Here is a 15,167-nt window from a genome sequence, read left to right as displayed (position 1 = left end):
GGTGAATGGGGAATCCTTCGAACAGTGCTATTAGATTTCACAAGTCAAAATAAACCAAAAGATGTATGGTTCATTTTGTATTTCATGTAGACAACACCACCATTTTATTCTATGTCTCCATTCTGCATTCCATTTGGCAAATCATGTTTCCTAATAATGAGGCTACTATTATTTCACTAGATGCAGAAACAAAACAAAACAACTGCATCTCATCAGTCTACACTGAGTTATCTTTTTAGCATTACCATTATACACTCAAGTGGTCCTTGGCTATAAAAGTATTACTAGGGCCCAGGTTCAGTGTAGTTGACATGGTAACTCGATTTTTCTAATCTATAATTAGCTTACGAATAGTAAATAAGGATCCTTCTACAAAGCAGGAGCTGAGACATCTATTTAAACAGATTTATAAATTTCTAGTGTTCATTCTCTCGGCTAAAATAGCTTCTTCCACTACATTCCTCCCTTCATTACTCTCCATTCCTGTGCCCGATGCTGTTAAACTGAAGGCTAAGCAAAGATTGCTTAGTATAATACTTATACATAATACTTCCATAGACACCGAGAGCTGTTTAAATGCTTAAATGTTTAAATGTCCAGGTAACTCCTTAGTAAATGGGTTATTTCTTCTTAAAAATGAAACTCTCAAATGGGTAGCTTACAAATTTTGTCTTAATATCTCAGAAAGTAATCTTAACTTGAAGAGATCAGGAATACATCCAAGGAAGTAGTTATTTCATCTCGGGGAGACGAGAAAACACAAATAGAACTGTGGTAAGACACAAAAGTCCTAAAATGGGAAAAACCAGGAAAACTAAATCCACAGAGCTTTAGCTCGTGATCACATTTCCAACACTGCTTGAAAGGTGTGTCCCTACAGAGAGCTATTAAAAAAGACACAATTATGAAGATAAAACCCAAGGCAAATTTCCTAAACAGTCATCCCCCTCTTTTTGGATTTAAAGTCGCAGCCTACATGTTGGACTTACCTGCTTTTCCTTCTGGGCACAAGCAAGAGAAGGAGGCCACGCGGTCAATGCAGGTAGAACCCTGAGTACAGGAGGCAGAGGCGCAGTCATCAATGTTCTCACTGCAGTCAGCTCCTGTCCAGCCGTTGACGCACACACAACGATAGTTGCCATTACTGTTGGTACAGGTTCCCCCATTCTGGCAGGCGTTGGGTTGCAGCAGGCACTCATCCACGTCTTCTGTGCAGAACTGTCCTTTTGGTGGAAGGAGGAGAAGTGTCGGATTAGGGCTCTTTAATCTCAAAGGAGAAGTAACATCAACCAGTCACCAGACATTCTTCACCCTCCTGTCCATAGACCCACAGCACTGAACTTCATCAGAGCTTTAAGGCCATGTAAATCTTCCATATGTAAATATTTATTCCGGGAAATAAAGAAATATAAGAAACACCCAAGCTGTTATCTCTAGAAACTGGAAATTTAGCCAGGCTATCAAAAAGAAGATGAATCTCGTTACATCCATAAGACTATTTTATGTGAGAACAGAGTATAAGCTAAATGTGAAAATAATTATTAAATATTAATACTTATTTTTAAATATAAGCCATTAAATAATGGTAATTATTAAATAAATGGCCAGTTGATTAATATTATATGGCATTAATATCATTGTGGTGTTAATGTCAATATCATGGCTATGAAACTGTACAATAATTTTGCAAAATGACTTTGTAGAGGTTAAAAGGCTTCTATATAAATTCTCATCACTGCCTGTGAAGGACAGTTATCTCAAAAAAAAAGTTTAGATTTTTGTTTGTTTGTTTGTTTGTGAGCCACACCCAGCGGCACTCAGGGGTTACTCCTGGATATGCACTCAGAAATGGCTCCTGGCAGACTCCAGGGGCCATATGGGATACCAGGGATGGAACAGGGTCTGTCCAGGGTCAGCAGTGTGCAAGGCAAATGCCCTACCGCTATGCTATCATTCTGGCCCCTCAAAATAAAACATTTAAAATTGGGGAGGGGGGCGCAGAGGGACAGTATAGTGGATTCAAGCACTTGTCTTGCATATGGCTAACCTGGATTTGATCCCTGGCATCCCATATTGTTCCCTAAGCATCGACAGAAGTGACTGCTGAGCACAATGCTAACATAAGCCCCCAAGAACAGCTGAGCTAGTGTGGCTCCCCAAAGAAAGAAACAGGGCCGGCGAGATATAATGGAGGTATTTTGCATGCAGAAGGATGGTGGTTCAAATCCCAGCATCCCATATGGTCCCCCGAGCCTCTGGGGGCGATTTCTGAGCATACAGGCAGGAGTAACCCCTGAGCGCTGCTGGATGTGACCCCAAAACAAAAACAAACAAAAAAGAAACAAAAATACCAAATAAATAAATTGAAAAAAATTTAAGGGCACCCAGAAAGGTTAGAAAATTCTAGTCCCTAGAATATTAAACAATAATGCAATTGACCATAATGTTTTGAGAAAACCTATGAAGCTCAGTTTAGGAAGTGTTCCGTTTTGTAGACAAGACTGCTCGCAGAGCCTAGTTCTATCTGATCTACCCTAGCTGACCCCTACTTATTACTCTTGTTCAACTTACACATACATTATAATGAAAGCTAAATTACATAAACATATTTACTTGACTGCACATTTATCTCCTATTACTTAGCAGCACGCAAGCTCACTCAGAAATATTTATTTTCTTGTAGTTCCAGTAAAGATCCCACAAACTATGATGGTATGATGGATGTCTAAGCATCTCTAGAACTCTGGGTTCAGCAGTCCCCTTATGTTTGTTTCTATTCGCCCCACTTCACCCATATCACTCTTGAAGAAGACGCCATATGTTGGCATATCTGTACATGAGCCCCTCTTTCTGGCTATAATATATTTTTAAGGTGTTCCATTTATTGAACATCTTGATTGCGATTTTTTAATTTAAATAAAAATGTATTGATTCAGGATGGGCTTCTGACCCAAATGAATGTCTCTATGTCTATTTTCTAAACTTTTTACCTTAAGACCTTTTGCTGCATGTGGAACAAAAAGTATGAAGTTATTGATCTACAGGAGTGCAGCAGAAAACAAACAAAATCATGGTGACGTTCCAGTCATTGGTTCCAATTGTTCCTGAAGTCCCAACACTCTCAACAGTGCTACGCCCATTCAGGAGGCTCAGTTGGTCTGAGAGATGTGCCTTCTAATACACTTCCCTTGCTACATAAGGAAATTTATCAATTATAGTTGTATTACTTAATACAGAGTGAGTGAGTGAGTGAGTGAGTGAGTGAGTGAGTGAGTGAGTGAGTGAGTGAGTGAGTGAGTGAGTGAGTTGAATGGAAATAATTTTTCCCAGGAGAGATTATATTACTTATCACTGAGTAATAATACTTATTGCCCTCTTACTATACTAACATAAATACTACCGCAGTAAAGATAGATGTGTTATTAGTTTGTAGGTAAACTTAGGAACAAAAACAAGCCCAACAAGTTAGTGAAGGATTACTGCAACCTGGAAATTACTACAGTTTTGACTATTACACTAACTCAAATATTTATGCTACCACTTTCAAATCAGACTGTTGTCCTGAACGTGAGTAACTGTAGGCTGGAGAAATATATCTATGCCTTAAAACATCCATGCATGCACACATAAAGATAAGGTATGTAGAATAAACATGATGAGACCAAAGAGATAGCAGGTAAGAATTTTGCCTTCTATGTGGCTAACCAGATGAATCCCTGTATGTAGCATCCTGAGCACCATCAGAAGCAATTCTTGAACACAGGGCCAACAGTAAGCCCTGAGCACCACTGGGTATGACCAATAAAAACATAAAAACAATAACTGAAATAGAACTTTATTCTACTGAGAAAGAAAATCAATAGCCATTGGCTGTCTAGTATAGACCAGGCATCGAATATGAACATAACAAGAAAAACTACTATTATTTACATTGAAGAAATAGGAGTAAAAATAACTTGCCTAGTGTGAGGAGGGAATACAGGATAGAGAGAATTTAAACTAGAGTTGCCAGTCTAAAATCCTTCTTCTTTTATTTTGGTTTGTTTTTGTTTTCTTTGTTTTGGGACCACACCCAGCAGTACACAGGGGCTATTCTTGACTTAGTGCTTGGGTGTTGCCCCTGGTGAGGTCAGGACTGGACCAGGGCCTTTTGAATGCTTGTGTGCAAAGCATGTTCTCAGCCATTTGAACTCTCCTCTACAGTTCTTAAAAAGTACTTGAGATGTGAGTCTTAACTCTATAGACCCTCTGTGTGTCTCAGTTTTACCAATCACAGAGAGTCAGAGAAAATAGAGGGGATGGAAATGGTGTGGGCTATGATTATGACCCATGCTTTTTTTCTGTTAGAAATATTAATGACTATACATTAGTATCCAAACAATCAAATATATTTTCAAAAATAGTGTACTGTTTTTTGGTATATCTGAAGTTTACTACTTTTGAAAAAAATAATTAAGACTGATTTTTGAAGTTGATGATTTTAAAATGACAGCAAAGTAATCTCCCGATTTAAAATACCAATATGGATTCCTGAATTTGGTCTAACAAACTGTAGTTTCACAAACTGAAGAAAACATGGTCAAAGATATATAGGACGATGCATCAGCCAGGAGAATACAAGAAGGACCAAATGCAAATGACTTTCTGAAAGTTGACAGAGAAGGAGAGAGCACTAAGTAATGAGGTGACCTAGCCCATTAAAAACTTCTGGTAAAGAGGGCAAGAGGTGTTGTTGCCAAGCCCTACCACGCCACTAAATCATCAATCCGAACAAGTCTTTGCATGTATCATCATCTGTGTCAACATACGAACGTCGCTGGTAACTCCCAAAATATGTTGCACAAAGTCAAGTTAGGCGAGTTTTTGAGGACTTCAATTATTCATCTTAGTAATTTCACCTCTCAGATATTGCAGGCTACTTTTTAGTATCAGAACTCAGGCTGGGGCCTCTTGGGTCCTTACCATTCCAAGTGCAAAAAGAGAAAATAAATAACTTCTTAGAAAGGATCTTCTCCAAATCACCACGAGTCTGGACTATCGTGGTAGGATGTGTCCAGTATATATCTATTGCATTACCAAATCCTTGGGCGATCTTACACATTTAGAGTAATCCATAGTTCCGAACAATTTCCTTGGTGATAGATTTTGCCCTAGAAATATGCTGGAAACCCATATCTTCCCTTTACAAATATACCATAGTCTCATGACTTACTATTTGTTCTTTAAAGGGAAGGTTCTTTGCTACTTCTATGTCTCTGTATTTGTTGTTCTCTTAACTTCACATACCATCTCCCTTCCACTTATTTTTGTGATTTTGTATTTCTTGATTCGAATAATCACTTTTTATTGATGTTTTGGTGCTATACCCTGTGCTGCTCAGATCTTACTCCTGACTTTATGCTCAGGAATCATTCCTTGTAGTTCAGGGATGTGTTGCTATGGATCTGAACCAGGGCCAGCAGCATGCAAGAAAGGACCTTAAGTCCTATAGTATATTTCCAGAATAATAACCAACATATTTATTTGTTTTGTTTTTTTTTTTTGTTTTTGGGCCACACCCGGTGATGTTCAGGGGTTACTCCTGGCTATGCGCTCAGAAATCACTCCTGGCTCTGGGAATCCTATGGAACTCTAGGGGATCGAACCACTGTCTGTCCTATGTCAGCCACATGCAAGACTAATGCCCTACTGCTGCACCAGAACTCCGGCCCCAATAACCAACATTTTAGCAAATCTCAGAATTCATATTTCCCCATCACTGTATCCAGTTCATCCAATCCATCCTGACATTCCACTGTTTATATTTGTTTATTCTTTAGATATTTTCCCCACAGGATCATAAATGCCATGACATCCCAGCAGTACAGTGGACAACATGCCATGCTAGGGATCTAAATCCACATGCAACACATGTACTCTGGTCCTTTGTGCTATTGCTCCATTTTTTATCCATTCCTTGGGCTTAATATTAAGAATAAATCAAGTAAGATTATGGGTAGAGCAGTGAGAGAAAATGTAGCAAAATAAACTTAAGTGATCTGCATTGTTTATATTGACAAATAAAACTATAACCTCAGGGCTGGAGCGGTGACACAAGCAATAGGGCGTTTGCCTTGCACATGCTGACCTAGAATGGACCAAAGTTCATTTCCCCCAGCTTGCCATATGGTCCCCCAAGCCAGGAGTGATTTCTGAGTGCACAGCCAGAAGTGGCCTCTGAGCATCACTGGGTGTGGGCCAAAAAACAAAAAGGAAAAAATAGAAAAGCATAATAACCTGGTTTAACCTAGTTTAGCATCTAGTTCTTTGAGACTTAGGGCACTAAAGACATCATTTCATGAGCTACAACAAACTGAGATACAACATCACACTGTGGCTCTTTAAAGATGCTACAGACAAATAGACTTGGAGTTACAAATAATTAGGAGATGAAAGGAGAAGAATAAAAAAGAGAAGAGTGGGTTAGGGAAAGAAAGGAAGAATAAGGGGGGTTATGGGAGGAGAGAGAATGGAGAAAGAAAGGTCAATGAGCCAGAAAACTGTAGGAAGTCTGTTCTAGTCTCTACCTACTTTTTATCACGCCAATGGCTTTGTTAATGGTCAACTCTTATTGCAGTCACAATCATCACATGAAGAACAAACAAAATGGAGTTGGCTGGCCTTCACCTGGGCCCTAGACCGAGACACCTCTTCAATGGTTAAATCATAGCAATCTAGTCTCCAATATACTCTGAAAACCAGCAATCACCCAGAGGCCTTCAGTTGTGAAACTTCATCTTTTACAGCACAGAAAAACATTCCTATAAACTCTGTCCTACAGAACTGTTTCCTTTGGAGAGGGGATTTTCTGCTGCTCAAGCAGAACAAAGGAAGATCTTGATTTTTATAAAAGTTGCTGTGTATAAAGCTGGTGGAAGCATTTTATTCACATCCTGCTGTCTAAAGAGTACGGTCCAAGAAAGAATGTGAGGAAGCAAACAAAAGAACGGGAACATGACACCTGAGGAGATGGAAGTGGCTGAGTGATAGATAACACGGGGGTGATGATACGCAAATGCAGGAGAAACTCAATGAATGTTCCCATTAATCCTAGACTGCATCTTCCTTTTAGGCTCTCCTCAAAAGCCAAATAGAAACTTTTGGTGCTGAGAGTGTTAGAGCCTATATTCATACAAAGGTGTTAAGCTATAACGCCAAGATCCCTAATATGATAAAATAATTATATATCAACTAAGAGGATAGAGGGGAGCTTTATGTCTCCAAATTCTATTTAAAATATAGATTCAAAAGAATGGTATCAATATGTGAAACTGTTATTGGCTTTTGTGTGTTCAGTGTCTCTGATGACCACCATTAAAGAGAAAAAAATTGGGATCAGAGATTACAGCAGGTAAAGAACTTTCCTGCAGGCAGCTGGCCCAGTTCTATCCCCAGCAAGCCATATAGATGGTCTTCTGAGCCTGACCAGACGTGATGCCTTAGTGCAGAGCCAGGAGTGAGCTCTGAGCACACTGTGCGTGACATAAAAACTAAATAAAGATAAAATTTCTATATCCTCTTCCTGTTTTCCTGTCCCTCTCTCTAGGCTTCCCTTATTTTAATTAGCTTTAATTTTTTTCTCATTTCCCTTATTGTTACTGTCATTGGCATGGGTGCTGAGGGTTTACACACATGGCTAAAGAATACCAGGGTTTTCCCAGTTGGGTGTGGTACACACGGGCAGAGATAAGGATGCTGGGTAGTGCTGTGGGACAAAGGCCTCAAGTGTATAAAGTAGGTATTTGATCAGGGAATCACATCTCTGGAGCCTGGAGATAATAACATTAGCTCCGGCTGTTACAGCTATTTTTCCTTTCTCAAAAGGGTCACAGTCTTTCAGTGTCTTTACACATACTGTTTCTTATATGGGGGATACTCTTATAACCCCCCCACCTTTAATTAATTCCCACTCACTGGACACAGAGATTTCAGTGTAAGCACAGTGTAAGTATCTCAAAAAGACTTCTGTCTAGCCAAATCCATCGCATCTTCCTGTTAACAGATTAATAACTTCTACATTTTGAAAGGCATTTATAATACTTCGAAAATTTATGTATTTGGGGCCAGAGAGGTAGCACAGTAGTAGGACATTTGCCTTGCAAGTGGCTGACCCAGGTTTAAATCCTGGGATCCCATATGGTCCCCGGTGCCTGTCAGGAGGGATTTACGAGCACAGAGCCAGGAGTAATCCCTGAGAACTGCCAAGAATGGCCCAAAAACCAAATATATATATATATATATATATATATATATATACACACACACACACACATATATATGGATATATATGGATGACTTAAGTCTGTATTCCTCAGGCTATAAAATTCCATGAAGAAATGGGTGGTAGCTATTAACTTCATCTGAGAACCCATACCACTTGCACAGCACAGAACTCAGCCAATAACCTTTCTATTTTTTTAATAGCAAGCCACAATCATAGGATCTAATGACAACCCACATTCACTTCACAATTCATTTTCCTATGGATTACTCCTTCAACCCACTTAATGTTGCTTTTAAAACACAGATTTATTTTATCCGAATATTAACAGTATGGCAGCATTTATCTCAATATTTAAGACGATTTCCTGCTGTAACTCTTTCCACAATTCCATGTTCCATTTGTTCATTGATATGTCATCCATACCCAGATGTCTGTTAGTATTAGGACTGAAAGGATGAATAGGCAGAGATAGGGGCTTCGGGATGGCTCAATGGCAGCTGTACAGAGTGTGTGATCTTCAGTGCATAGCTAGATGCAAAGACAACTAAAGCATGTAACTCCCTAGGAGCAACAGAACTAAAAATATGCCATTTCTTTAGCCAGGAGTGTAACCCCAGCAGGCATTGTAACCAGAAAGTGCATGAGCATCATAATTAAAAGGGTACAAGCAACCAAAGGTGTGTGTACATGAACCTGTGAGCACCTGTGAGCATGTACCTATAACCTAGAGTGTGTGATTTATCCACACAGAGCCCAAAGGGAAGGATGAGTGATAAAAAATTAAAATAAAAAATTAACTTATCTAAGGTCCCAGAATCTCAGAAGTATGGCACATGATGCTACTTTAAACTCAGAATATCCTGCATCACATCTGCAATTTTCTAAATTACTATGAGAAAGTGGGAGAAAGGTTTTATACATTAATCAGGTTATGTAAGAGTGTGCTTCTCGAAATAGGGTGCAGTGAGGAATACTTTGAACATGCATGTGTATGTATTTGAAGAGAAGACAGAAAATACCCAATTTATAGCAAAAGTAAAAAAAAAAATTTTGATGTTGTTCAATTGCACAGCCAGCATATGGGAAGATATGGCCAGAATGGAAATTGTAGATGCATAGCCTTACAAATCTCTGGAGACAAAAACTCACTGGAAGCACTGGAAGCAAAGAAACAACAGACCCAATATGTGTTTTTGAAAATCCACTCCCTGCATTGGTGAGCATGGACTGAACTCCATCTCACCTTCTAGGTCAACAACAATTTAAAGCACCAGGGAGTCACAGGCCTCCAGTTGCATCTGTAAGAAGGAGAAAGTTTGCTGCACATTTCGGGCCAATTCCAGATGCAGCAGCACAAAAAATGCATCACAGATCATACCCGTGGCTCTTCTACACAAAGAAGAAGATGGTGCCAAGCTCTAGTCCCCTACTAAGAGGCCCACACACTGGCTCTCATCCCACTTCCTGGGGCTCCTGACCTATTAAATCAGTTTACATAAAGACTCCCCCACCCAAGTTCATTGGAAGAAAAAAAAAAAAAACTGTAGCAGAGGTTCCAAAGAGAATCAGGCTCCCCTCTCTACAAACAGGCAGTGACGGTGAGCACAGTAAGTAAAAAAGCAACATGGAACCTGTTAAAACATTCTAAAAAATAAAAGATGGAGAATGCACCCCTTAAGATGTAGATGAGGCACATATTTGTAGAAAATGTACACTTCGAGAAAGTGATAGATTTTAAGGAAAAAACTGAGTACGTATTCTCAAGAAACTTAAATAGAGGTTCTACAAAGAATTGAAAAGTTACGGGGCCGGGAAGGTGGCGCTAGAGGTAAGGTGTCTGCCTTGCAAGCGCTAGCGTAGGACGGACCACGGTTCGATCCCCTGGCGTCCCATATGGTCCCCCCCAAGCCAGGGGTGATTTCTGAGCGCATAGCCAGGAGTAACCCCTGAGCATCAAACGGGTGTGGCCCAAAAAACCAAAAAAAAAAAAAAAAAAAAAAAAAGAATTGAAAAGTTACATAGGGCATTAGACTTATAAAAAAGGGCAAGCTAGAAGGCATATAGAAATAGAACTTAGAAGAAATGTAATATAAAACATAGTTCAAATAAAAATAAGGATGGGAAAATACGAAAAATAAAAATAAACAACAAAGGACAGAACGGACCATGAATTAAAATCATCTATGTTATGAAGAAAAGACAGGAAACTTTTAAAATGCAAAAAATAAAACAATCAGAATAAAATATTTAAAGAGTATTTGATTATGAGGAAGAAATCCTGAACTAATGTGAAGATCATAGTTGTTTAGAACACAAAATAATGAAGAAAACGATGAATATTTTCTGAGCTGCTAACAGACCTAAATCTGCATATTTAAGGGGTTAAAATGTATTAAGAGGAAAAGTAGGAAATAAACCTACATACAGTATCAGTTAGAGATAAGCAAGAGAGAAACTGACTTGTCTAACATTGGGCAAGTCATATAGCATAAGAAGTAAAAGATAATATCTAGGAATTGGATACAATTAATATGTGTTGCAAGAATTCAATATCAAGGCAAGATGCCATATTTGTATACAGGCAAGTAAATCAAGAGACTTTTTAAAAAATATCCTAGAGTTCTGAAAATATGCCAACATCCACCATTTCCAGGGAAAACTTACTCAAAGATTTATTTCTGACTAAAATTCTGAAATAAAATGGTTGTGTTATAAATATGTTGATAATTAAAGCAAGCTGAACAAATAATGAAGTCTGAAATATTATCAACTGAATTCTAAAACATTGCAAGTATCAAACATCTAAAAAAAAATGCCAAGATTTTCAAATTTTTACAAGGGCTACATCTGGAGAGTTGGCGTGTTGATTCTCTAAGTTCAGGCTGATTAATCTGTTAAGAGGATATGAGACTAGTTGCAGATAATCAAGAGAACATGCCTTCTGCATCTTGTGAGAAACTCCTGAGGATACACAGAAGATATTGTGACACAAGATGATTCAAAGTCACAGACATGATGCATGAAAGCAAGTTGTCCTGAAAGTATGAAGTGACAGCACAATTCTAGGTATCTTAAAAATTTGGATCCAAACTGAGGGCCGTTCTCATAATTATTCAGATAAAGAATATGTGAGCCAGAGCGACAGCACAATGGTATTGTTTGCCTTGCATGCAGCCAATTCAGGATGGACGGTGGTCTGAATCCCAGAGTCCCATCTTGTCCCCCAAGCCAGGAGCAATTTCTGAGCATAGAGCCAGGAGTAACCCCTGATTGTCATTAGGTGTGACACAAAACAAAACGAAACAAAACAAACAAAACAAACAAAGAATATATGGATGGGTAGTTATCTTCTTTTTTTTTTTTTTTTGGTTTTGTTATTTTTTTTGGTGGTTTGTTTGTTTTTGTTTTTTGGGGGGTCACACCCGGCAGCGTCCTTCTGCATGCAAGGCAAACACCTTACCTCCATGCTATCTCTCCAGCCCCGGGAGTTATCTTCTTTTTTTTTTTTCCGCCCCCACCCAGAGAGTTATCTTCTTAAGAGATATAAAATTACATGGGTAAAGATAAAAGAAATTAATCTCAAGTCTTCAAAAGTGGGTTTTCATCCATTCAGACATAGAAAAAGGCGATGAGGGGTTTCAGGAGAAATCCTGGTATGTGTACTCTTGAGACTGAGTCATCAGACTTCTTCGTTTTCATCTTTTGTGTCTTTAGACGATACCCAGCAGTGTTCAGGGATCACACGTGGTTTTATGCTTAGGGATCACTTCCCAGTGTTAGGAATCAAATCCAACTCAGCTGAGTACAAGGCAAGTACCTTACTATCTTTCTGACCTCTTAGTCAGCTTTCTTACTAATAAGAAAGGGTTGTTGGGTGAAATAAAATCCCTCAAAAAAATATACTCTTAGGGGCCTGAGTAAATTGTGCAGTGGATAGGGCATTTACCTTGCACATGGCTAACCCAGATTTGATCCCTGGCATTCCATATGGCCTCCCAAGCCTGCTAGGAGTGATTTCTGAGTGCATAGCCAGGAGTAGCTCCTGAGTGCTGCCAGGTATGGCCAAAAACCAAAAACAGAAGTTCAGGGGGCTGGCAAAGAAGGAGGGTGCTGGGAACAGAGTTCGAGTGAGGACAACACTGGTGGTGGGAATACCCCTAATTCAATGTCGCTATGTACCTTAAATATTACTGTGAAAGACTTGTAATTCACGTTGGTCACAATAAAAATTATTAAGAACAAAAACAAAAAGCACTCAATATTCTGCTCTAGTCCTTGTTACCAATCATTTTAAGAAATAGATGTTTGCTAATTTTCATGTCTTGCGCTGTGCTTCTTCTTAAATATGTTATAAATGAAAGGTGAGGCTAATTAATGAATGATAAAATAATACTATTAGTTTTAGGTTTATTATTATTATACACTGTTAATATTTAAATATTAAAAGATCTGAAGCATAAAGAGAAGATCTAAAGAAGTATATTGAATTGTCATATTACAGAAAAGTAAATTACTAATACTTTTTTATTTGTAATGTACTCAATAAAAAATGACACATATTCACCTGGGGCCAGAGCAATAGTATAGCAAGTAAGGCATTTGCTTTGATGGCCAACCTGGTTCAATCCCCAACGTCCCTTATGGTCTCCCAAACACCACCAAGAGTGATTCTTGAGTACAAAGCCAGAAGTTACCCCTGAGCATCACTGGTGTGTGGCACAAAAACAAGTTATACATGAATTTCTTTACATGTAAACAGTTTCTAAATGCTATTATTTAAATAATCTCACTTCAAATGTTGTCCTCGATGAACTAACTTCTTCATTGAATGACTTACGTACACAGTTCATGTTCTTGGCATGCTGTACTTTCCCATCTACCATGAAACCAACATCAGGGCTGAAGATAAATTAGATCATATGAACCTATAAGTTCCCACTTCAAGATAGTTTTCTATTTCATTTCATTTTGTTTTGTGTTTGGAGGTCATGGGGTCACATCCTGTGGTGCTCAGTGGACCATATGGAATGCTGAGGATTGAACCTGGGTAGGCAGCCTGCAAGGCAAGTGTTCTACCCACTGTACAATCTCATTGACCCCAGGATAGTTTCTAATTGAAACTTATTTAGAAAGATGTGAGGGGAGAGAAAAAGAAAAGTCTGTGTTTAAGAGAGCACACAGACATCTCCAAAGAGGAAACAGAATAGACAAGCAATGAAATAGAAACAGGAAAGACAGTGTGTACAAGGGGAGGTCACAAAGACTTGAACAGTAGGTTGATACTCATATTTTATATCTCATTGCTCCAACTCTATTATCTCAAACTTACTAATTCCACTCCCTAATTATGATATCCTAACTTACTCCTTTCCCATTCCCAACAACCACTTCACCTCAAATGGAACGTGGAAGAATAGGCCCTTCAGAAATGACATTGTTCATGAGCCATCACCCCATTTTAGCAAGCCTTGACTTTTGATCATGACCTTGACTTTTGATTATATCTTTTTGGCCTCCTCCTTGACCCTAGCCTTCTTCTTTCCTTTATATTGAAACTACATGTTGGAAGATTTCTAATGACCTCAAATATTCTAAAGAACTCTGTCACAGCTGTTATTCTTATGGGTGTTCCGTTTGTGATTCACTTTTGGTAATCATCATTGTTAACATCATATAGAGTGCCAAAATAAATAAAATCATTTCCCATCTTTGAGAGACTATGAGTTTAGCCTGAAACTGGGCAAACAAAAGTATATAAATCAGTGAGAATAGAAATAGATTACAGGTGCTACAACAGAGCTACAAAATATGGGGTCAAGAGTTCAGTCTTAACATGCATCTTTCTGATTCAATGATGCTCTAATGGCAGAACTCTCTTTCCAACTCCATTTTCTCACATTTCTTCTTCACATCCTTTCCTCATCAGTTTTCCTGGAGTGTATAAACCTCCACTCTCTGCTCTTCTCATTCACTTCTGCCACCCAAGACCCAAACCTGAGTCTCTGATCCCTTTTGCTATTATTTCTGGCTTCTTACTACTCAATGTTTTCCATGTGGAAAACTGACTTTATGCCCATCATTATCTCTAGGCTATTTCTTCATCTGTCAGTAGTAGTCTCACAACCCTATTACTCAGATTCTAAACAGAACTTATCTCTTTGAATCTCCTCACTCACCTAATGCTTAAGAGAATCCCCAATTTCTTTCCAAGCTTCTCTTTGTCATTTATACTTCCTATTCCTATATGTGGTTATGGATAGACTTTTTAACTTCTTCCTAGTGAATTTTTATAAAACTAATGCTTACGTATTAAACATTAGTATTAAGTTAGAGCATATGAAATTTAAGTATAGGAATTAATTTTCATTTCATTTTCTTTGTGGCTTTCCTAGTATCTAGCATAGTACACTAAGCATAATATTTGTCTAGAATACATGTATTATTAAAGTTGTTTACAACCATTTGGTGGGAACTTGAAAAGACATAGTGAAACTGAATCTTGTGACTGGTGAGTGCAGTTAGAACACTAACTGCACAGACAACTGTCATGGCATTGATAGTTGGAATCAATCTAGACAAGAACAGGATGCTGAAAGGGGATAAAGTGATATGCATGGCACACTTCATTCACAATAGTGCAAACAATAAGTCAGAAAAAAGAGAGAGAGAAGCAGAATGTCAGAGATAGGCAGGGGGTGAGAGTAGGATAGAAATGAAGGGGCATCAGTGGCAGGAAAGCTGCATTGGTGAAAGGTGATGTACATTCGATGATCGAAACCCAACTATGAACATTACTGTAACCATGATGCTTAAATAATAAAATTATTGTTAAAAATAACTGCATTTTGTCTGGAATATCACAGAAGCTAGACACCAAATTATGCCCCAAGAGACCAAGAAAGAG

General features: G+C 38.5%; 1 protein-coding gene across 1 annotated transcript in view; it reads right to left on the bottom strand.

Annotated features, from left to right (window-relative positions):
• Positions 1 to 15,167, bottom strand: part of NOTCH2 (notch receptor 2) — a 166,006-nt gene that overhangs the window by 50,041 nt on the left and 100,798 nt on the right. Inside the window, exon 6 of the mRNA XM_049765971.1 lies at positions 990 to 1,223. Within this exon, the coding sequence (XP_049621928.1) occupies positions 990 to 1,223 (234 nt within the window). The remainder of the gene's footprint in view (positions 1 to 989; positions 1,224 to 15,167) is intronic.

The sequence above is a fragment of the Suncus etruscus genome, chromosome 19 (assembly GCF_024139225.1).
Source record: "Suncus etruscus isolate mSunEtr1 chromosome 19, mSunEtr1.pri.cur, whole genome shotgun sequence".
NCBI classification, from domain to species: domain Eukaryota; kingdom Metazoa; phylum Chordata; class Mammalia; order Eulipotyphla; family Soricidae; genus Suncus; species Suncus etruscus.
Note: the sequence above shows the minus strand (reverse complement) of the source record. Positions and strands in the feature narration are given on the sequence as shown.